The sequence below is a fragment of the Bubalus bubalis genome, chromosome 4 (assembly GCF_019923935.1).
Source record: "Bubalus bubalis isolate 160015118507 breed Murrah chromosome 4, NDDB_SH_1, whole genome shotgun sequence".
NCBI lineage: Eukaryota > Metazoa > Chordata > Mammalia > Artiodactyla > Bovidae > Bubalus > Bubalus bubalis.
This window is the reverse complement of record NC_059160.1, coordinates 50,300,667-50,324,682: the sequence shown is the minus strand read 5'-3', so window position 1 is coordinate 50,324,682 and position 24,016 is coordinate 50,300,667. Positions and strand designations below refer to the sequence as shown.

At 39.5% G+C, this 24,016-nt stretch overlaps 1 protein-coding gene across 4 annotated transcripts in view; it reads left to right on the top strand.

Moving 5' to 3' along the window:
- POLR3B (RNA polymerase III subunit B) overlaps positions 1-24,016 on the top strand; it is a 117,842-nt gene that overhangs the window by 68,872 nt on the left and 24,954 nt on the right. For all 4 annotated transcript variants that reach the window (XM_006069580.4, XM_044941399.2, XM_044941401.2 and 1 more), the window contains 5 exons: positions 816-943; positions 9,093-9,302; positions 11,923-12,081; positions 12,699-12,816; positions 14,314-14,456. In XM_006069580.4, the coding sequence (XP_006069642.1) occupies positions 816-943; positions 9,093-9,302; positions 11,923-12,081; positions 12,699-12,816; positions 14,314-14,456 (758 nt within the window). The remainder of the gene's footprint in view (positions 1-815; positions 944-9,092; positions 9,303-11,922; positions 12,082-12,698; positions 12,817-14,313; positions 14,457-24,016) is intronic.

The window sequence follows — 24,016 nt, the reverse complement described above, 5'->3', positions numbered from 1 at the left end:
GGGTACAGTCCATGGGGCCGCAAAGACTCGTAGGCTACTGAGCAACTAACACTTTAACTTTTCACTTCAGGTCTTAGTAATTGTTCTTAAAGGGGACATATTCCTTTCTCTAAGATGATAATACAAGTTTTTTCATTGATATAAGTTAGAAAAGTGGGAGAAACCAGGCTACTCATCCACGTAGATATATTTTTTTTAATTTTTAAAAAAACTTATTGAAGTATGTGTGTCAGTTGCTCAGTTGTGTCCGACTCTTTGTGATGCCATGGACTGTAGCCTACCAGGCTCCTCTGTCCATGGAATTCTCCAGGCAAGAATTCCAGAATGGGTTGCCATTTCCTTTTGCAAGTGAAGTATAGTTGATGTACGATGTTGTGCCATTTGGATATTTTTGATACTGCATTTCTATGTGCTTAATATAGTCATTTCTTAAAAAGTGTTAGTTATTATTAGTATGTAATAATGTTTTATTTTTTATATAGGCATTCTGTATTGTCTCCCTTCTCTTGTATTGCTTCATATAATAAAGTGGCATGGTTTAGTTTCACTGAAAAAAATAATTTGCTTTATTATATTTTATTTACGTATGGGTTTTTTCCTATCAGCTTTACTAGCATCAAATTTTATTGAGGTTTTATTATTATATAAATTCATTATATATGTTTTATATATAGATTTTAACATATATTTATGTAAACTTAAATTTTATTGTCTAGATCCCTCTGGGGCCTGGATAGTAATATTTTTTATACCCTTAAAGAGATATTATTTTGTACTTGGAGCCTGAGACGTCTGCTTCTTAATTAACTTGATAGAGATACCACCCACCTGGAGATTGAACCTTTCACTCTTCTCGGAGTCTGTGCTGGCCTGATCCCATACCCTCATCACAACCAGTCCCCGAGAAACACATATCAGTGTGCCATGGGGAAACAAGCCATGGGTAAGAATTCCTTCTTGAACTTGGTTCTAAATACTTGGATGAATACTTATATCTTTATTCATGTTTCACTAGTATTGCATGTTTGGCCGAGTCACATGTTGCTGACACACATGAGTGTTACCAAACCCAGGAGGCTGTGGAATTCTGCAGTGCTTGCAAGTTCCCCTGTCATGTCTAAAGCCTAAACAAAAATGGAGAAAACCTCTCTGAACTTGTTCCCTTGGCCAAACAAAAGGATACATAATAACTATCACAGAATAACAAGGTAGTAAATATGAAGAGAAAAGCCCTATATAAATGTAAGTTATTAACCAGGAGAGCTGGAAGAAAGAGCAGTGAAAACTCGAGGTAGAAAGAGGAGAGTGGAAAGCAATAGGGATAAAGAGCTATAGTATTGATTAGAATGTACTTAGTTATTGTCTGGATGACCATCACTGAGCCCGTTATATTCACACAGTTGCTCCTGTAGCTCCTGAAACATTCAGTACGTGTCACACAGTTTCCTGAATTTGTGTTTCTTTTTACTTTTCTTTCCTTTCATTCATTCATTGATTATTTATCATCCATAACATTTATTGAGCATCAACAATAAACCAGACAGGAGTACTGGAACCTGAAAATACAGAGATGACAGAGTCCTGCCCTCAATGAGTTCACAGTCTAGTAGGAGAGAACAATAAATATACCAGGAATTGGATATAGTCTGATAAACACTGTGGTAGACTGATAGCTAGCGTCCAAGGGAGTAGGAACAGAAAGAACACCTAAGGTTAGAGAGTGGGTTGTTTCTGGAGACTAGAACTGAACTGAGTCTTGAGGACTCTTGAGTATTTCTCACAGGTATGAGTGCGTGGGGAAGTCTTGGTACATACTTTGATACAGCTGTTCTGTATCGTGTTTGCTATATAGTATGGGCAGAGAGGCATGCCGGAGACATGCCCTATGTGTAGGAGTTTGGATTTTTGTCTTGAAGAGAATACAGAGGATACTGGCAAAAAAAAAAAAGTTTTGCTTATAAGCCTTTTTTTTTTTTTTTTTTAAATATTTTTTAAAACTCATTTAAATCCTAATAAGTTTAATAAATTTTCTTTCTGTCTGTGTCTATGACATCAATATGACTTGTCATCTCTGATTTAAAGTATGCTACAAGGAGGTTCATAAAGAAACCGTAAAAGGTTTTTGCTTTGCCTTTGGGTAACAACTGGAATGCAGTTAGCCTCTCAGTTACTGATAATTAGCTTGACAATTAAGGAATTCTGTTTCTCCTATGGATAAAGAGTATGCATGTCTTTTCGAGTTTTTATATTGCCCTTTGGTTGGCCACAAAGAAATAAGAAGCATGTTGTCCTGCTACCATTTACCTGAATGATGTAATGCCTGGACAGTTGAGAATAATTCCCAGTGGGAAAATCTAAACAGCGGCTCATCAATTTAGAGTTTCCCATTCATCCTCCGCAGCAGTGTAGGCTGAGTTCTCGCTTGTGCTTCTGACTTGCTAACAAGTTGAAATATACAGTACTGAATCCTGTGTGTCCTGAAAGGGCTATCACTTCTATTGGGTTTACCAAACCATTTTGTTTCATGATGTGAATCCCAGCTGAAACAATACACCTTTTGTGTAGAACCTTCAGCAGAATTAACGGAAGACTAATCACTTCATCGCGAATGCCACTCTTTAGTGTGTTTGAAGATTGAAACAGAAAGGGCTGTATCTCTCACCACTTGGCAAATCTTTTTGTTTTTGTAAATAAGTGACTCAAACGAAAGAAATAATATTTTTATTTTTGTAACTTCTCTTCCTACCGAAAAAGAAAAAAAAAGCCTTTATTTTGTAGCCCTGAGTACCTAAAACGTTTGGCCAGTTACCACACACAGTTAAGCAGGATCAGTGTGTACAGAAAGCCAATTCAGTGTCTGTAGAGTTCTTTTGTAGTTTTCTGTGTGAAGGTTTTTTTTCTCGTTTTGTTTTGAGTGTCATTTGCAATTCATTGTCTGTGTTTTCTGAGGTTGGTGTATTCAGCTGCTCTGACCCTGGGTCCTGCACATTTAGCTCCTTGGATACAATCCTCTGACGTGACTGCTGACGCTAGGAAGACAAAAGCCACTGAATATCTTAAGTAATAATAATTTTTAAAAAAGCCTTTGTTACTGTTTGTTATTATAAAACACCTGACTGGAAAGAAAAGCCATGAGATAAAAGTAATATTTAAAGTTGGCACACTAGAAGGCCACCTTGCTCTGTGGGCACTGAAATAGCTGCAGAAGTATTGAGCGAGGTCTATAGGAAAACTGGCAAAAGGAGAGAGGGCAGCAGAGGGAGACCAGAGCAGAGACCCAGTTCTGAAGCAAACCCAGCTCTTTGAGTTGGACTTCTTGAGTCATTTTAATTCCACGCTGTCTTGACAGCTAGTAACTAAAATCACACTATCCCATTTTAGGTATCAGCCACTGCTTAACACTGTATACAGTTCAGAGATTCTGTGTGGATTTTCTTTTCTTTTTTCTTTTCGGATGAAAAATTATACAGTCACTTTTTGTGATTCCTTATATATCCTCCCAGTGTCTGTGTGGATTTTATAACAGAATATTTTAGTTGCTCTTCATCTATTAGTCCATGTGGAAAGTGAAAGACATTATCCCAGAATTAGTTCACTAAATACTCGAACCAACCTGGAAATTGACTATATGCTATTTACCACTAACCCCTCCCATTCAACAGTGAGAAAATAAAAGTCATTTTCTGTCACTAAGAAGGAGACCAAGACAGCACAGACCACAGAGACTTGAAAGCCTTACCTTGTATATAAGACAGGGCTGACTTGAATGCAGCCTAAAACACCAGCAGAGGGTGTTTCTTAAATCTAAGGCTCTTTAAATTATTCGTGAATTTCAGGGCTCCACACAGCGTGTTACTGAGCTACTGGGAGGCCTCCCTGCCATGCCTGTGGCTCTGTTGTGACGTGGTTCAGAGCGCGAAGTCAGGTCGGCGTGTGTGGAGGTGGCAGGGTCTTCAGGTCACCCAGTGCTGCAAGTGAAGGCTGTCTGAGGGGGCTGCGTTGTCTGCTCCCCCCCAGCACCCGACGCCAAGTTCACATGAGTCACGCTTTCATATCCTGCCCATTTTATTAGTTGGCACGCCTCTAGTGGAACCCTTTCTCCCATTTAAAAGGACCTTTTGGTCACTGTCAGCTCAATTAATGAATATGCATCACATCCCTCCTCCAGCCCCCGCTGCTTCTCACCGCCCCTTCCTCCTTCAGCTCCAAACTGCTTGGACTTTTTTAAAGTTCGGCATTAACACAGCTTCTGTTTTGGTTTTTGTTTTTGACTGAGTCTGTTCCTAAGAGGGTAGTTCCTTCTCTTGTATCCCCCACTTTATAGTAGGATGGCATGTACTAGAAATAGGCTGGAGGATTTAAAAATACTAGGAACACATAATGTACACATAAAAACTCATAAAATGAGGTTTCATTCTACATCTCTTCTTCTCTCGTTTTCTGTTTGAATTTTTTTTTTAAGACAGTTTTTTTTTAATCCATTTGGGGATACAAAGTGAAAAGATGTCTTGACCAAATTATCCATGGTAATTCTCTTTTAGAATTCCATTGGTTAAAAAAGACATACCCATTGTAGCTATTGTAGGTGTAAGCTTGTGTGACAGTTCTGAGACTAGAATGTTTATAATGAGGTACAGTTCCGTATGTAGGGTTAGAGTTGGAGGTAGAGTGGGCAGTCTTGCAGGATGATGAGTATGTATTTTTATTGCTAATATTGTTAATATTAGTCATAATGAATGTTGCCACTCATTGAATATCCAACTGATTTATGTACATTTCTTCATTTAACATATTAATAATAATAGTCCTGTCAGATATAATACATACCTCTTTGTTTCTGACAAGGAAATTGAATTCCAGTTTGGTTGAGTAACTCTTAAGAGATTACTTTATGTCTTCTATACAGTGATCTTTGTAAAACTTACTAAAATTTTCTTAGCTGAAACTAACTTCTTTCCTCACTTTTCTGGTTCACCATGGATCATGATGAAGGTAGACTGTAAATTATAAACTCCCTCGAGGACAAGAACTATGTCTGCTATTTATCACTGCATCTCTGGGGCCTAGCCGGGTGCCAGCTTAGTAGCTACTTAATAAATGTCTCAACAATGAATGAATCTTTGAGCACATTAAAATTGTTAAGAAATCAGATGCAGATTTTTAAAACAGTCTTTGAAATGAAGAACTACATTGGAGGACTTTACAACCCAGTGCTTAGACTTACCATAAAGCCATAGTGAGGAAGACAGCATGATGTTGACATAAGGGTAGGCATGTAGATCAGTGGAACAGAATCCAGAAACAGAGCCACACTTTTATGAGCAATTGATTTTCAATGACTATATCAGGGTAATTCAGAGGAAAGGAAAATCTTTTCAACAAAATAAAATATCTGAGTATCTATATAGAAAAAAATGAATGTCAGCTCCTACCTCATACCATACAAAAAGTTAATACAAAATGAGTCACACCCCTAAATGTAAGAGCTGAAACTGTAAAACTTATAGAAGGAAACTTAAGCAAAAAATCTTTGTGACCTCAAATGATGTAAGAGTTCTTAGAACACAAAAAGGACAAACTATAAAAAATGAAAATTTTAGTAAATTGGACTTTCTCAAGTTATACCTCTTCTCTTTGAAGGATGCTATTAAGAATATGAAAGACAGGGACTTCCCTGGTGGTCCTGTGGTTAAGACTTAGCAGTTCCACTGCAGGGAGCATGGGTTCAATCCCTGGTTGGGAATGAAGATCCTGCATGCTACTAGGTGTGACCAAAAAATATATACATATATATATATGAAAGACAGCATTAAGCCACCGAATGGAAGGAAGTCTTTTCAGTATATCTGATAGAGGATTTGTGTCCAGAATACATACAAAAAACTCTTGGGTAATAAGACAACTCAGAAGATGGGGGCCAGGGGAAAACTCAAGACATTTCACAAAGAGTAACAGGAATAACCAATACACTCATGAAAATATGTTCAACGTTATTAGTCATCAGGTAAATGTAAATTTCTGTAAGATGTCACTGCACACTCATTAGAACGAAGCAGATGAAAAAGATTTGACATTTGTGAAGCAGCCAAAATGCTCACACACTGCTGGTGAAAATGTAAAACAGTAAAATCACTTTGGAAAATGCTAAAATTATTCTATAAAGTTAACCGTACTCTCAGCAAACAACACAGAAACTCCACTCCTGTGTATTTATCCAAGAGAAATGAGTAACAAAGATGTGTGCATCAATGTTCGTAGCAACTTTATTCACAGTAGCCCAAAACTGGAAACATCTCAACTATCCATCAGCAGGTGAATGGATAGACAAAATGTATATTCTTATGATGGAATAGTACTCAGCAATAAAAAAGAATGAATTCTGCTACACACAGACATGTGGATGCATCTCAGAATCATGCTAAATGAAAGAAGCAACTCAGGAGTACATTTACTATATGATTCCATTTATATATGAAATTATAGAAAATGCAAACTGAAACTGTACTGATAAACAGATCCTTGGTTGCCTGAGGCCAGGGACAGGATCATCTGTAAGTATTGGAAATGTTTTGGATCTTAATTGTGGTAGTGGTTTCACAGATTCATGTATCTATCAGAACTCATCACCTTGTACACTTTAAATGGGTGAAATTTATTGTAATTCCATAATATATACAACTAAATAAAAAGAGCTTGGGTGAAGGAAGATGGAAAAATTAGTTAAATATATACAACTTTATTTTTCTCAATATACCTTTTCTAAGTTGTGTTCATCCTTACTTTTTTTTCCTTTTGTCTTAAAAAACGTTTTCACTGTTTTTAACCTACATATACATACCATGTTATGCCAATTTGTGACTCCTTAAGAAAGTTTTGATCAAGAAAATAAGACTTTGTAAGAAACATTATGTCCTGGGTAGTGAGCAAATAAATTCATTGGAGACTGTTTTTATAGCAAAATGGGCCAGTAGAAGGAGAATTCAGCTTAAAGATATTCTGTTAGTTATTATGTATGTGCAGCGCCCTTCTTAAGGAAGCTGGAAATACTAATAGAGCTGTCCTGGTTTGAGCATATGCTTCACCCTGGGCTAATGTTATAATTTCTACATGACATTTTCTCCAAAAAGCTTACTTATTGATAAAAATAGCTAGGCAGTCATTCATAATTTGTATAAAAATTAGGGGGTGTGGTGGCATTTGAGAATTTTATAACATAGAAGTCATAGTTTATAAATCATATTTTAACCTACGCACCCATTGCCAGTGCTGCTAGAGATGTGTATACATGAATCGGCCTACAGGTTCTTTCAAAAGTCTTTAAGGAACATTTTCTGATGAGATCATAAGCCCCAAACTTTTGCTAAACCGTTTAGCTGTTCCTCCATTCCATAATGGGTTGCGATGCCCCAGAATTACGCCCTGGGCCGAGTAGCACAATTTTATAGCAGGATGCCATCTCTGTCACCCTTGTTTAGAAGTGCAGCTGGCTCTGCATCTCTGCTGCATGGTAACACTCGGCTCAGGCCTCAGAGGCCACGTTTGGCAGCCTGGTGGGACTTTGCCTGAACCGTTGTCTCCAGCGGGTAAAGTATACACTTGAAGCTGAAATCTCAACTTAAATTTGAATTGATTCATGTAAAAGGATGAACTTACTATCATGAACTTTACTGTAGTCTGAGCAGCAGCAATTTTATTTGTAAGGTCATAAGTGGTCTATTATCAGGTATCCTGCCCAGTCTATTAGTTGGCACTAAAATAACAGTAATTGGGGATTTTTAGTGTGAACTTAAGAAAAAGTTCATGCAGTTTAGTTTAGCTATTGGTTTTCAACTGAATCTTGATAAATTTTCTAGAGATTTAAGCACAAATATGTACCTTCATAAAAAGTATATTGAAATTCTTCCATTTCATTTACTTGACATTTATTGAGCATTGGTAATAAGCCTAGCAATGTACTAGGCACTTGTTTCTTTAGTGTCCTGCAGATTTCATTAAAGCCGAACCATCAAGGAGTGCTATATCACTTTTGCTGCCTGAATAGGTTGTTTCCATCTCTAAATTGAAATCACCATTGATTTAATGACATGAGTAAGAGAAAAAGGAAAAGGAAACAAATAATTGAGTGTTATATCTGCTCACATTAAAGCTTAACTCCATTAAATGACATGTCAGCACCTTAGAGGTGTGTGGGTTTTGCAGACGTGCCGCTGCAGGGAAAAGAAGAGATACTTGGGAAAAGTTAAAGAGGTCCAGAAACCTGCACTCAAGCTCAACAGTAGGGCAAACGTGGATTTCCCAGTTTTAAGGTCTCTGAGTAGGAGCAATTGTGTGTTCACAAGCCCCAGAGACTGAAAGCCTTTTTGTTGAATCGATCTTTAAACTTTAATGCACCCAATGGGGAAAAAGGAGAAGGGTAGGTAACATTCTAGCTTCACTTTCAGTTGACACTGATACTCTTCTAAGGTCCAATCAGGTGGAAAGGCTGATTGCTAAGGAGAGAAAAGCCCATCCCTAACTGGACAGGGCCCTGGATTCCCTAGGGGAAAGGACCCTGCCTTTCCCCATTTTATCTCCAGCACTGGGCCCCAAGTAGGTGTTTATTAACTGCTTAATAAGTGAACAGTTATTTTTTCCTCCTTTTTTTTTTTTCATGTTGAACATTTGGAATTGCTGGTTTCTTATTTGTCCTGTTGTCCAAGCTTTCTGCCGTCAGCACTGTGGGGTATTTTCTAATTGCAGCTGTAAATATGCCTGGAACATAGTAGAACCAAATGCAGGATTGTTGACTGATGTGTATGATTAACCAGCAGAGACAAAAGCTCTCCAAATGGGATCAATTTTATAAATCCAAAAGTTGAAATTATTCAGATTAGTATACCTTGAGTATGGTTTTTCTTCTTTGTAGGATTTTTGACATAACTAAGAAAAATTGTTTTTGAAAGTCATTAATCACTATGAGGTATTGCTCTTTAAATATTTGAAGATTTTCGTCATTTTAATTATTAAAGTGAATGTTTCTCTCTATATTCATTGCTGCTTAATTATTTGATCTAATAGAATGTTGCATTTTGTTTTCTCCAATACCAATGAAGGTACCATTGGATACAACCAGAGGAATAGAATTGATACTCTCATGTATCTCCTAGCATATCCACAAAAACCCATGGTTAAAACAAAGACTATTGAGTTGATAGAATTTGAGAAACTGCCAGCCGGACAGAATGCGACAGTTGCCGTGATGAGTTATAGTGGCTATGATATCGAAGATGCTCTTGTTTTAAACAAGGCTTCCTTGGACAGAGGTAAGTGAATTTTCAAAGCACGAGCACCAAAGGTACCTTTGTGCGGATTCAGATACAAGCATGATCAATGTGAAAGTCACTTGACGTCAGAATGTTAATGTCAGTTTCAAGTGATTTGATTTCTATAATATACAGCCAGGAAGTGGTTATGTATGGTGTTAACATTTTTTAAATGAATATTATATAGAGGTATTAATAATTGTTACTAAGGAACCTTTTTCTTTCTTTGTCTTTTAATTTATTGGTGACTTGAGACAGTTCAACAGAAAACAAAAATTGAAATGTAAGAATTTGATTATTTCCTAGCAGGAATTACAATAAATTAAATACCGTGGTTTTTTTTTTTGTTTTTTTTTTTTAAAACATCAAGTTGTATATTTAATTACAAACCTGTTGAAAGGGCAATAGCAATAGTTGTGTGTAAACGACTATTTTCTTTTTTTATTGTATATCTCAGCTCCATAATGCTATACCTTTTTGTTAGCAAAATGATAAAAGTATACATGCACAAACCCTGATTCATCATTTTACCTTTTTCTTTCCCAGTGTTTTGATGGCTTACTTTTGCAGGTCCCCACCTGGGGGCTTGTTAGCCACCACCTGATCTGCAGGGTGACTTCTGTCTTCATCATCCATTTCTCTCCTTTCTCCCTGGCAGACCCGCCCTGCCTTCACTCTTTGCAGTTGCTAGGCAGCCATAATAGTACTCCTAGACATGTGTCTTTGGCGTTAATGTTGGCTGCACTTAATTTATGCCTCTTTTTTTCCTCCAAATGACAACAGCCATGCTTTAAAGCTAGATGTTTTCCTTTCTGATTAACTGGTAACGTTTATGTGGAAATCTGAAGACTTTGTGATATCTGTCAGAAACTCCGCAACACAATTTAATGATCTGAGTTTAGTGTCTGCTTGCTTTTAAGCTCCCACCTGTAAATAAAATGTCCATTTATACTTAGAAGAAAACGCTTCTGATTCCATGCAGTTCAGATTCACACTGCACTCCAGCATGTTGCACTTAATGGCCATTGTACGAAATTTCAAGATCATGTAAGGTTTTCAAAGCAGCTTGCTCTCTGAGGCGAGTTTATTATGGCCATACACAATTTACCAGGAGCCATAACAACGAAGACTGTTATCAGAGACACACAGATGTCTTCATCTACTGCCCAGATGTAGAAATGTGTTGTTTCATCCCATGGTCACCTTCATATTTAAAAAATGACATTAGAACACTGAGATTATATTTAGAAATCCACTCTTCCCTGATTAATTTCCTGAACTCAAATTCTTAGATTTCTTGAAAGAGTTCTGCTTTGGTTGGAGAATCATAAGCAAAGGATTTTACAGCCTTTCATTTATTTCTTCAGTAATAGCTGGCATTTAATCTGGAGACATTTTCCTATTTAAGTGAACTCTGACATGGCTCAGTATATCCTGGGGAGATCAGAGGGAGAATCCCATTTAAAATAACAGCTTGGCCAAAAAGGGAAGAAGAAAGAAATTCAGCCATAGCATCTTAGGAAATGTTACTTAGTGTGGAAGGACTGGCAGCTCTTTTGAGCAACTGACAAATCCTTCTGTGGGTTTCAGTGGTTGAGTTTGCTCCATCTAAAGGCTTTTTCTATTCATTTTGCTTACTTTTCTTAATGTTTAAGTTGTTAATTGGTACCAGCACTTTTCCCTCCTCCACTAGATAAATGTAATATAAAAATGTAATCAAAGTAATCTCTAATCTTCAAGGCAAAGGTGAACTGTCTCTCCCATTAATATCATTTGATTGCTTCTTTTTATTCTCTCTTTTCTCTGGAGAAAAATTAATGTTTTTGTTTGCTTGTTTGAGACTTCCTCTGAATGCTAAAATCAGCTAAAAGAAAACTTTCCAGAGAAGAGTAGCAAACGTTTTGCAACAAAATGATATGTGAGAAGAATGAGGGCTAATCAGTGAACTTTCTCTGTCTCAACTCAGCCACCATGTTGCTGAGTGACCTTGGCCACTTAATTTTTCTGCCCCTCACTCGTGGCCCCTGTAAGATAGAGGGATTAAGCCAGGTGATCTCTAAGGCCCTTTCCCATTTTCACGTGCTATGGCTCTGCACTCTTAAAGAATCACAGTGATATTCTTAGGTTGTTCTCACCTTCCTCCAACCTGACAAGGTATATTCTGTGCTGGAAAATGATTGTAGAGATTCCAGTGTTTGTATGCTTATATGGTAGAGATCTTGAGCCAGTTCTTCAAGTCATCAGATTGTTATTTGGCTTGGCTACTCGCATAATCTAAATGTAGAGCAAATTTGGAGTGTGTTTCTGTGGGCTTCCCAGGTGGCTCAGATGGTAAAGAATCTGCCTGCAACACAGGAGACCTGGGTTTGATCCCTGGGTCAGGAAGATCCCCTGGAGAAGGGAATGGCAACCCACTCCAGTATTCTTGCCTGGTGAGTTCCATGGACAGAGGAGCCTGGTGAGCTACAGTCGATGGAATCACCGAGTTGGACACGACTGAGTGACAAACACTTCGGAGGGGAAGGGAGGTAGAGTGGGGTGGCTTGTTGAATAACACAAATCTGTGACTTCATAGTTTCATATTGCTGGTGGTTCTAAACCCACTTTGGTTTCATTTTAGGTTTTGGGCGTTGCCTTGTATATAAAAATGCTAAATGCACCTTGAAACGATATACCAATCAGACTTTTGATAAAGTGATGGGGCCCATGCTGGATGCTGCTACAAGGAAACCCATCTGGCGACATGAGATTTTAGATGCAGATGGTATTTGTTCTCCAGGTAAAAGCCTTAAAATCATTTTTTTAATGTATATGCTTTTAAATTATGGAAAGTATTCAGCAGTATGTCTGAATGTTTGGTATACAGGGCAGAAAAAAAATAACAACCTATAAAACCGTATCAACCCGGGTGCTGTGGCAGGGAAAACAGGCGCAGTGACAGCAGTGTAGTAGCTGGTGTCTGTGCTTACCGCAGAGGCGCAGCAAAGGTGAGGACAGCGGGAAAATCAAAGAAATGCTTGGATTTTCTCATTGTCCAAGTTAAGTTGGTGGGGACTCATTACCAGCTGAAATCACTGTGACATGGCCCAAACCTATTCTGACACCCTAGGATATATTTTAAAGTGGATGGATTTTCTATCATTCATGTGGTCCCCTAAAGCAGCTTCTTAATTTTATACATGCTGTGATCTTCATCTATGTGGTATTTTCAGATGGGCTTGCAGAATTTCACACAAGCCCTGTTGAACTCTGATTCCAGCCATGTGGGCTCTTTTTGTTACCTCCACGTCTGAACTTCATGCACCAGGTCTAATCATGGGGTTTTATTCTCCAATAACCTTTGCCCGCCACACGGATGATAGTGACTTGTCTAATGCTCTTCTCTCTCTCTCTCAGGTGAGAAAGTAGAAAACAAGCAAGTGCTTGTAAACAAGTCCATGCCCACAGTGACTCAGATTCCCCTGGAAGGAAGTAACGTGCCCCAGCAGCCGCAGTACAAAGATGTGCCCATCACGTACGTCCTGTTACATGAAAGATTTTTAAAAAGAAGGGATGGAGGAAATTAGAAGTTAGCTCCTTTGGCTGGTGACTCCCAGAGAGATATCTGCCCAGTGTCAGCTCCATACCCGCTCTTGGACAACGGGGTCCCCAAACCCAGACCCAAACCGTCATCCTCCCCTCACCTACCCCAGCCTCAGACATGCTTCCTCTGGGTCCGTTTCTCAGTGAGTAGTGCCGCCATCCAGCCAGTCACCTACAGCATACACCTGACTCCTTTGCGTGACCTGCTGCTCGCCTTAATTCGGTCAGTGCTGTCAGTTCTGTCTCCTCAGAGGTTCTCTCACTTGCCAGTAACAGGCGTGGCTATCTGAGTTTGGCCCGCTTTTCCTGCTGGACTCATCGTTCCTGGTACCTGCTCATCTGCTTCCAGTCGTGCACCTCCCCGCACGTCTCAGGCTCTCTCTGTTACTGCTAGAGTGATTTATTTTTTATCCTCAATTATTCATCTGCTACTCTCTTGAGTAAATAGAATAAAACTTGAGTAGATTGAGTAAAACTGTTAATGACAATGTCGCCTGCAGGATAAAGGCTGAACGAAATGATACTATAATAAATACACGGCCATCCATGACTCTTGGCACATGTCTCCAGCCTCACCCTTTGGCACACCAGCCCCCATATTTCTAGTAAATTGTCTCTTATTCTCCAGACATTCCATGTGACTTCTGTGCATTTACTCATGCTGCTCCCTCTGCCTGGAATTTCCTTCTCTCTGATCAAGTCTCCACTCTAGGGTGTCCTCCTCCAGGAAGCAGTCCTTGATAGCTTGCCTCTCCCTGCCACCAACCACTGGCAGGACTGACTGTCACTTCCTCAGGCCTTTCCCATTACCCCTCTCGCCATGCCAGAAAACTTTCTTGTATCTCCCTTTCTCTCTTCCTTCATTGGTTGTGAGTTTCTTTGGGGCAGGAACTATGTCTTCTTAATCTCTGTATGTACAGAGCCTGTAAGGATCTGACACAGGTAGACTCTGAATAATGTTTGTTGAATGAAAGACAGATGATGTGAAGTGTGTGAAAAAGTTCCCAATGGAAAAGCTGAGTAGATTAAAGTAATATTTAAAAATATGGAGTTGAGTAACAGGCTTCAGCTTAAATCCCAGGTCTGCTTTGTATGAGTCATGTGTCCTGGGCAAGTTCTTAACCTTCCTAAGTTTTCCTCAGTTCTTATTTCCTATAAAGGAATAACAGTATGTGAATACTGTGTATGATAATGATTAAATTGTATTGTGCCTGCCTCGTAATAAATGTTTAACCACTTTAAACTAGGACTGTCCAAGGGAAATTGTCACATTTTAATTTATTCTTGAAAGAGGAGAGTCATTTTTCAGAACCTTAAATGAGAATGTCAGAATATTCTGTGATAGGTATTACATGAGATATGCCTGGAAGAATAGGTTCACCAAGGGCGGCTTGAAAGCTCTGCTATAGTGACTTTCTCTTAATATTAGCTACAAAGGGGCAACAGACTCGTATATTGAAAAAGTGATGATATCTTCAAATGCCGAAGATGCTTTTCTGATCAAAATGCTGCTGAGACAGACAAGGCGTCCAGAGATTGGAGACAAATTCAGCAGTCGTCATGGGCAAAAAGGTAAGTTGTATTGTTTCTCAGCTTTTTTTTTATAAAACTGTAGTATTTATTAACCACATTATATAAGAACTACTTTATAATTCTCCGTTAGAAAAATTCAGTATGTTACAAGAAGTATTACCATGTTATCAAAAGTATTCTTGTTTTATTTCCAAGATTAACCTGTTTATATTTTAATGGCATCTGACAGTATACCATAGTGTTGCTTCTCTATACTATGTATTTCATTCTGCAACTGCTCAGCCCAAAATTATAAATACATTCTAGATGACGTACCTACTAAAGTACAAGTGGCTGTTCAGAAATAAATAGTAATACCTATTTTTTACGAAAAGTGTTTATTTAAAATGCTGTATGTTCTATTGGGTCATAGTATCAGGATGTGAGCACCAAAAGGTACCTCAGAGTCATCTGCCCCTTTGTTTAACACAAAAGGAAGTTCAGGCCCTGCTCGGTAAGCAGCCGGTCACAGGTACCCAGCTCATTGCTGAGCTGGTGTTAGAACCGTGGTCTTCCCCGCCTCCAGTGCAGTGCTTTGTCTACCTCATAGTGACCCTTCTAGATGCTCCTTCTCCATCAGATCCCATTGGCAAGCCTATTTCTGTTGATGGTCAGTGCTGGGTTTTCATTCATTGTTGGTTTTGTTTTGTTTTTATCTTCAAGGAACATGTGGTACTGTGTCACTACTGATTAACTTATCAGCAGAATCTCTTTTAGTCAATATATACCTAGAGTTTAAGTTTGTCTTGGTGTTTGAATTTTAGCTGTCTGCCATGCAGTAGTATTCAGAACAGCAGCAGCTAACACTTGGGTAGCACTCAGTGTGCCTGGCACATTGCTCATCTGTTTCTTCCACAGTCCCAGGAGGGAGGTCAGTCTGCACTTTATAGGTGAGAAAGTCAAGGCACAGAGAGGTTAGAAGGTTGCCACATCCCCAGTTGGTGGCAGAGCTGGTTTTTAAGCCCTTAGCAGCCTAGCTTCAGAGTCCATGCTCTGTAACTAACCTGTTTGCTATCCTGGCTGTTAAGCAGTTAGGATTGTGCCTGACACATAGTAAGTGCTCAAGAAGTGAAAGCTGTGATCATTAATACTGGCTATTATTCATTCACTCTTCAACTTTGAATCTCACTTGTGCTTATAAATTCCTGGTGTGGTATCTTCCTGTTTTTGTTGTTTGTTTTTTTCCTTCTCTCCTGAACCCCTCTCCCATCTCCTACCCCATCCCATCTTCTTGTTTTTAATTGACTGGTTTGAAGATAATTATACATTAAATTCTTGATGATTCTGACTATTGCTTTGCCAGGCAAGTATATCAAATATTATGTGTTTGGTCAAATGAATCTAGCCTTAGTTGTCATTCCATCAGTGGAACTGTTTCAGACTAAGGTACTATTTCATTGGAAGCATTTTTTAGTTCAGTTAACAGACACAAGATTATTTCAGCCTATCAACATTTTATGAAACAGAATTGGTTCCATCTGTAACTGTGAATTTGATACCTCTACTTCATACACTTCTGTAAGATGCTAAGTCTTAACTTTTGAGTTTAAAACCTATCTTGAGGTTCTATTATTTTCTATTGCTTACTAGTGAAAGTCAGATTCTCTATATTGAGATTGTTTCTCCTTCTCCATTGGTCTTGACACTTTCTGAGATATACTCCGAAGTCTTTCTGGGGTAACCATAGCCTCGTTAACAGCATCTATTTTACTTGACCTATTTCCTGGACAAGAGCAAAGCTTGATACTCCTCTTATAAAATGTTGGTTGGCACTAAAAGTTTTACAGGCATGCACACCGTAAGAGGACATCTCTCTTCTGAATCAGTGTGCACAGTTGAAGCCCAAATCCTTGTGCTCTGTTCCATCAAAGTTACTGTGTAAAGAGTTGAAGGCTAGTGTACATTTCAGTACTTATTCACTGCGTTCGCATTTCACTAAGCTTGAGGACAGGAACTATGTCCTTAGATTCTCATAAGAGCTTTTCTCAGAGTAGATATTTAGTAGGTAATTGATAACAGTTGAATATATGAATGAATTGAAAGTACGGGGAATATGAAAAGGAACAGGTTCCCCGCTCTTGATGGATTGATTTTTACCCAGATTTTAATCTGTACATTGTATATGAGTGTGTGCATGTTACAGTAGAAACAAAGCAGTACTTCTGAATGAAAACCATGCTTGATTAGTAAGTACCTGTGAATACAGACCTCGAGGTAAAATGTCATCAAGTCTGTGCTCTCGCATTTTTTCAAACTGTCAATAAACTACAGATAGCGTTCATTGACAGAAGTGGTTTCCAACTTGCAGTGATGTGAAATACAGCAGAGTTTAGAGATCTCTTCAGTCTTAGGGAGCTTTGACTAGAATATCTCTATACGAAACTGAAAGAAGTCCTCCTGGGTCCAGATGACCTTTCACTTGTAGTGAGGAGTTTATCTTGCTAGTTTTCTTTTTCCAGATGGCTTTTAATCCAAGGGTAAAACCTTCTGATTAGTCTAGATTCCCTTGATATTCTCTTCTCTTACAACTTCATTAGAGTTATTGAAAAGATTGGGGGGGAACAGCAAACAAACAAAAAATAGATAATGTAAGCTTTATCAGAGTATAAGGACCATTCACATAATTTTTATTTAAATAATTTTTATTAAATAATAAATGCACATGGCTTAAAAAGGTCAAATAGTACCAAAAAAGAGCGCCTTGTACTAAAAAACATAGTTTTCCTTTCCTTTCCTTTCTTATTCTGCTTCCTGAAGCAGTTTCACCTCAATTTCATCTTAGTATTTCTAAATAATATTCTTAAGCAGCTCTGTGTTCATTCATCCGTTTGCAGACGGATTCACCAGCAGACATTGCCTGCTGATCTCACCTTGTGATAGGTAGGAGGACCTACACTTGGCTACCTCCATTTCCTATTCCCAGCTTCCATTCCCTGCGTAGATTTATCATAATTTTAAGTTATTTAATTATTTATATTGCATTATCTGGTGCCATAAATATTCGCTTCCAAACCAAGTGATTGTTGAGTACATTTCCTTGGTTATATAACTTTATTTTTTCAGAAGTTAATCTGTATCTCATTTAAGAATTTTGCTTAATTTTCCTTATTTTTATTACCATTCTTCTATACCATCAATAGCCTCTTAGCACAATTTTCCACATGATCGGTAGTCTGTTAGAACCATTTTTTCCCCAGATGGTTTCTTGTATAGTGTCCCCACTCCTCCTCCTCCAAGCCATGGTGGTTCTTCTCTGAGCCAGACCTTCCCAGGAAAGTGTTAAGAATTGTAATAGGTAAACTGAGAGGTTAATCCTTGGAACTCTGAGGAGTGCAGGGCGGAGCCTGGGGAAGCCAAGGCCATTACAGCTCATCTTGCGTGCCCTAGACTTGTTTCTTAGAAAGGTTGGGAAGCACTCTGTATTGGTTTGCTTGGACTGCTAAAATAAAATGCCACAGACTTAGGTGACCTAAACAAGAGAAGTTATTGTCTCTCAGCTCTAGAGGCCAGAACTTCAACATCAGTAATATGAATTTTAGGGGGGACCCAGCCCATGTACTGCACTCTCAGCCTGCTGAATGGTAATCATTTATGACAGCCTCCTTTGAGCCCTTGTTTCTTGGCTCTCCCGTCACTGCTCTCTCTACCCCACCTCCCACCCCTGTAGTGGGATAGTCCATCTATTAAATTGCTGAGAAAGTGCGCATGTAAAGTACATTTTTTTTGAGCTCGTGTATGTCTGAACATATTCTGTCCTCATACTTGAAATATACTTTGGTTGAGTAAAGAATTCTAGATTTAAAAATTGCTCTCCCTAAGGATTTTGATCCCATTGCTACATTATTGTCCAGATTCCATCTTACTTATATGAATTGCAACATCATTCTTCAGATCTTTGTCAGTGTGCTCTTTTTCTCTCTCTTTTCCTCCTTCCATCCTTCCTCTTTGCCCACCTCTGGAAGCTTTTACTGTTTTCTTTTCTTGAATTCTGAAATTCCATAGACTCTTTTCTCATTTCTTGTCCTTGAACATCAGACACCCTCTTATTCTGGAAGTTCAAGTTCCTTCAATTCTTGGACATTTTCATATATTTGTTGTTAGTAATTTCCTTTTCATCATTTTCCCCATGCCCTTTCTGGTTTTCCTGTTAGTTAGATTTCTTCCAGACTGATATTCTAGCTTTGTTATCTTTTCTCTTCCTGCTCTCCATTCTTTTCTCTTATTTTATTTCTAGGAGATTGGATCAGTTTTATTTTCAAGATCCTTTTTAACCTATTTATATTTTTGATTTCCAATTATAATTTTAAATTTGTACTCTTCCATTTTATAATAACAGATATGTATTTATATATTTTAAATTTTCTTTTAGTTTTTAGCGTTACTTTTTTGGTTTTGTTTTCTTTTTGGGGTTTTTTTTCTGTTTCTAATGTAATCTCTGTTTCTTGAGAGCTTTCTTTTCCTCATGTGTGTTTTAGAGTCTGGTTGTTGTTAGAAGCTTTTCTTTAATGTGCAGTGCCTCCTGGAACCCTAAAGAATGGTTGGCAGGTCTGTGTCCCAGGGATAGAACCTGTTGACTGGTGGAAGTCAATGTAGGTGATCAAGCAGTGAATCATATTTCTTGCGAGTGCCATTTGGTTCAATTTCAGGTTGCAGTTGGAAATGAGGGTAGGAGCAGTGCTTAAGGTTTATCTGTCAGCTGACCTTCTGGAAGCCAGACGGGGGCAGCAGGCTGTGAGCCCAGTGCACAGACTTTCACTTCATTCCTCTGTATCCTTACCCCACCCTCTGCTGTGTCATCACCCCACACCGGGTCATGGGTCATTCTGGTTCATTTTCTTGGGTAGGTTTTTGGGGGTAGAAGGTAGTTTCTTGGCTGTATAGGGTAGAGAATAAAAACTCAGGTTCTGATGATTTCTTATACAGACATATATTTCTACAAAGACTTAGTTATGTATCTCCTAAGTGTCTGGTACTATTCTAGGTCCTGCTGATATGCAGTGAACAGAACAGACAAGATCCCAGCCCGTGTGGAGCTTACATTCCTGTGGGCAAGAGAGATAATGCTAAGTGCTGAGATGAAAAAAACTAAGAGATAGGGGAGCAAAACAGGAAGCAGGCCAAGGGGGAGTGATTATTCGTGACATTGTAAGTAAAGCGGTTGAGGAGCAGTGCCTTACTGAGAAGATGACTGAGTATAGTCCTGAGAGAAGGAAGGGCACAAACCCTCTCCCAAAAAAGGGAGGTCTGAGGCTGTGCTCAGCCTGGTGTGCGGAGGCCCAGCCAGGAGCCAGTGCGGCTGGAGCGGAGGCAGTCAGAGGTAAGGCCTCCCTGGTCACTCTGTGAACTTCAGCTTTACCCTGAGGGAGAGAGATGCCACCGGAGGGGTCTGAGCAAACGATAAATACGATGGGACTTCCTTTGGCCCCCATGAAAACAGACTGTATGGGGCAAGTGAGGGAGCCCTGATTGCAGTTCAAAGGCAGTTGTAAACAGCCCAGGTGAGAGTTGGTGGTGAGTGAGGGGAAGTGGTGGGCTTCGCTGGGCTTACTGCTTAGACAGTAAAGAATCTGCCTGCCATATTCGATCCCTGGTTCGATCCCTGGGTCAGAAAGATCCCCTGGAGGAGGAAATGGCGACCCATTCCAGTATTCTTGCCTGGAGATTCTGTGGACAGAGGAGCCTGGCAGGTACAGTCCATGGGGTTGCAAGGAGTGAAACGCATTTTAAATACAGAGCCCACTGGGATTGCTGGTGGACAGGGAGCCTGGGAGTCAGTACTACTGCCCTCAGGCCCACCCCTCACCCTGTTTTCACAGCACTTTTTGTCTGTTTCCTGAGCTTTCCTGGGAACGGTGGAGAGGTCTGAGGCAGTTCCCTTCCTTGTGCCTCCGTGCAGGTTCAGTTCAGGTCAGTCATTCAGTTGTGTCCAACTCTTTGCAACCCCATGGACTATAGCATGCCAGGCCTGTCCATCACCAACTCCCAGAATTTGCTCAAACTCATGTCTATCAAGTCAGTGATGCTATCCAACCATCTAGTCCTCTGTCATCCCCTTCTTCTCCCTCCTTCAGTCTTTCCCAGCATCAGGGTCTTTTCCAATGAGTCAGTTCTTCACATCAGGTGGCCAAAGTATTGGAGTTTCAGCTTCAGCATCAGTTCTTCCAATGAATATTCAGGACTCACTTCCTTTAGGATGGACTGGTTGGATCTCCTTGCAGTCCAAGGGACTCTCAAGTGTCTTCTCCAACATCATAGTTCAAAAGCATCAATTCTTCAGCGTTCAGCTTTCTTTAAGGTCCAACTCTTACATCTGTACATGACTACTGGAAAAAACCATAGCTTTGACTAGACAGACCTTTGTCAGCAAAGTAATGTCTCTGCTTTTTAATATGCTGTCTAGGTTGGTCATAACTTTTCTTCCAAGGAGTAAGTGTCTCTTAATTTCATGGCTGCAGTCACCATCAGCAGTGATGTTGGAGTCCCCCAAAATAAAGTCTCTCATTGTTTCCCCATCTATTTGCTATGAAGTGATGGGACCAGATGCCATGATCTTAGTTTTTGTAATGTTGAATTTTAAGCCAGCTTTTTCACTCTCCTCTTTCACTTTCATCAAGAGGCTGTTCAGTTCCTCTTTGCTTTCTGCCATAAGGGGGATATCATCTGCATATCTGAGGTTATTGATATTTCTCCTGTCAATCTTAATTCCAGCTTGTGCTTCATCCAGCCCAGCATTTCGCATGATGTACTTTGCATAGAAGTTAAATAAGCAGGGTGACAATATACAGCCTTGATGGACTACTTTCCCAATTTGGAACCAGTTCCTTGTTCCATGTCCGGCTCTAATTCTTGCTTCTTGACTTGTATATAGATTTCTCAGGAGGCAAGTAAGGTGGTCTGGTATTCCCACCTCTTTCAGAATTTTCCACAGTTTGTTGTGATCTACACAGTCAAAGGCTTTGGCATAGTCAATAAAACAGAAGAAAATGTGTTTTTGGAACCCTCTTGCTTTTTCTATGATCCAACAGATGTTGGCAACTTGATCTCTGGTTCCTCTGCCTTTTCTGAACCCAGCTTGAACATCTGGAAGTTCACTGTTCACATACTGGTTGAAGCCTGGCTTGAAAAATTTTGAGCATTACTTTGCTAGCATGTGAGATGAGTGTAATTGTGCAGTAGTTTGACCATTCTTTGGCATTGCCTTTCTTTGGGATTGGAATGAAAACCTTTTTCAGGTGTAATTTTCTCCTTCTCTTAAGTCACTTAGTGTTCTTTTCTCTGTTCATCAGCTTTCAAAATTGTATAGTTCTCTCTTGCCCATTCTTTTTCCTTATAGGCTTATACCTTAACTTTGTCAACTGTCTTGTTAGTGAGGTTCAGAGAAGGAGTAGAGATAGACATGTTTCTTCTTCCCTGTTTCCTGGGAAGATAATAATAATAATAATAGATGTATCTATTATTCGAGAATGTTCAACACAAGAATGCTAAGTGTGTGAATTTTTTTCACTGCAGCATATAGAACTGAAATTAAAGTTATTTTAGTAAAAGATGAGAAGAGTTTTTAGAACACCTTTTATCTGCTAATCAGAGCCTTGCCTCCAAGGTGCCTTGTTTTTGTTGGCTGATGTAAGCATTTCTAAGATTGAAAACTAACTTAAAAAAGGTTTCAAGTTCATATAATCAGAATGATGACATAAATGCTAGTGATTATCAGAAAGGTATTCATCACAGTTTGGCAACTCTTATCTGAGAAGAGCATATCTTTTTCCTGGATCATTATTATAACTAAAGTCTGACATTTTTATCCTTTCTGTGAATGTCCCCCTTCTGAAACCAGAGACACAACAATGGCAGAAACCTATTTTTTCAAGTTTTTTTCATTTATAGTAAAATCGTAAAGATTCAAAAATAATCATGGTTTTATTAAACCACTTGTATATATTGTTAAACATCAGAACACTTTGTTGGGCTAACAAGTATATTTTAGATTTATTGAGGATGGAAAACATGCCCTACTGATTTATTTAACTACCCCCACCCAGCATCCTGCACAACACTTTACATATTATACAGTATCTGTTCAATGTGTCTGTGGAATAGTTTATTAAATAAAGTATCACAAACATACAAATATAACAAGCCAAAATCTTCCCTCTGCAAATTAATGTAACTTATTTGTCCCAGTAAATATCAGAAATGAAATGTCCCATTTTTATCCAGACTGGTACCAGGGTTTTCATCACCCTGGACTCATAGCTCCGCAGCCCTAACTGACCACTGCTGCTGCTAAGTCACTTCAGTCGTGTCCGACTCTGTGCGACCCAATGGACGGCAGCCCACCAGGCTTCCCCATCTCTGGGATTCTCCAGGCAAGAACACTGGAGTGGATTGCTATTTCCTTCTCCAGTGCTTGAAAGTGAAAAGTGAAAGTGAAATCGCTCAGTTGTTTCCGACTCTAGCGACCCCATGGACTGCAGCCCACCAGGCTCCTCCGTGCATGGGATTTTCTAGGCAAAAGTACTGGAGTGGGGTGCCATTGCCTTCTCCCTAACTGACCACAGAAGCCCGCTAAAGCTTTTCAACCAAAATAGCTAAATGCACATACCCACCCAGAGATGCACCCTGAGCTTCAATAAAAATCTGCCTTGACAGCCCAGAGAAATCTATTTGGTCATATTTAAATTCCTGCCGTGGGCTCAAAATCATGTTGGCTCTTTGGGAGGTAGCGAGGAAACTCAGCCCTTGGCTAGTGTCCCTGAGTAATTGGCAAAAAGATGAATACGATGGATTGCATACAGTTCATACTAAACTAAATGGTGAAGACCATTCGTGATAGGGAAGTTGTGAGTTTGTTGTAGATAGGGATAAAACTCAGCATTTGAAAACACTTTTTAAGAAGTCTGGTCCAAATCCATCTTCCCTAGAATAAGAATTTCTTTTAGATTATTTTTTACAGATGCTGTTCCTCTTTGCCTGTGACCTGTGAAGGGAGCCTCTTGCAGCTTTCTGAGGCTACGGTTCTCTTTTATGGAACCTGAGTGCACTTTCCTGTAATGTACACCCAGTACCCCTGCCCTGCCCTGTGGGCTTACTGAATGCACACTTTCCCCTTTTCATCGAGGTTACCTCTGTTCAGCATTTAAAGAAAGCCTTCAGGTTGAGAAAAAGTATAGTAAAGAGATAAAGGTCCTGAGCACCAAGTGACCAGTTTTATCCCTTTGAAATAGAGACGGTTTCCTAGGAGTTGTTACCGGGATTAAACAGAATGATGTGTGTGAAGCAGGCAGTGCCTGGTCCATGGCCACAGTCAGGAGAGGTGACCACTGGAAGGTCTGCTGTCGCAGGCTGGGCAGGAAAGGGAGACAGGCTAGGTGTGGTTTGGACTTGGAGGGCTGTGATGAAGATTTTGTTTTTCCTGTGAAAGAAAAAATGGGGAGCAGCAGTAAAGAGTGAAAACCTGTTGACCTACAGGAATAGAGCCAAGAAGAGGCAGGAAGCCATAGTGACTGGTTTTAAGCCTGGTAAAGGATGGCACCGATCACAAAGCAACTTTGTGTCTCATT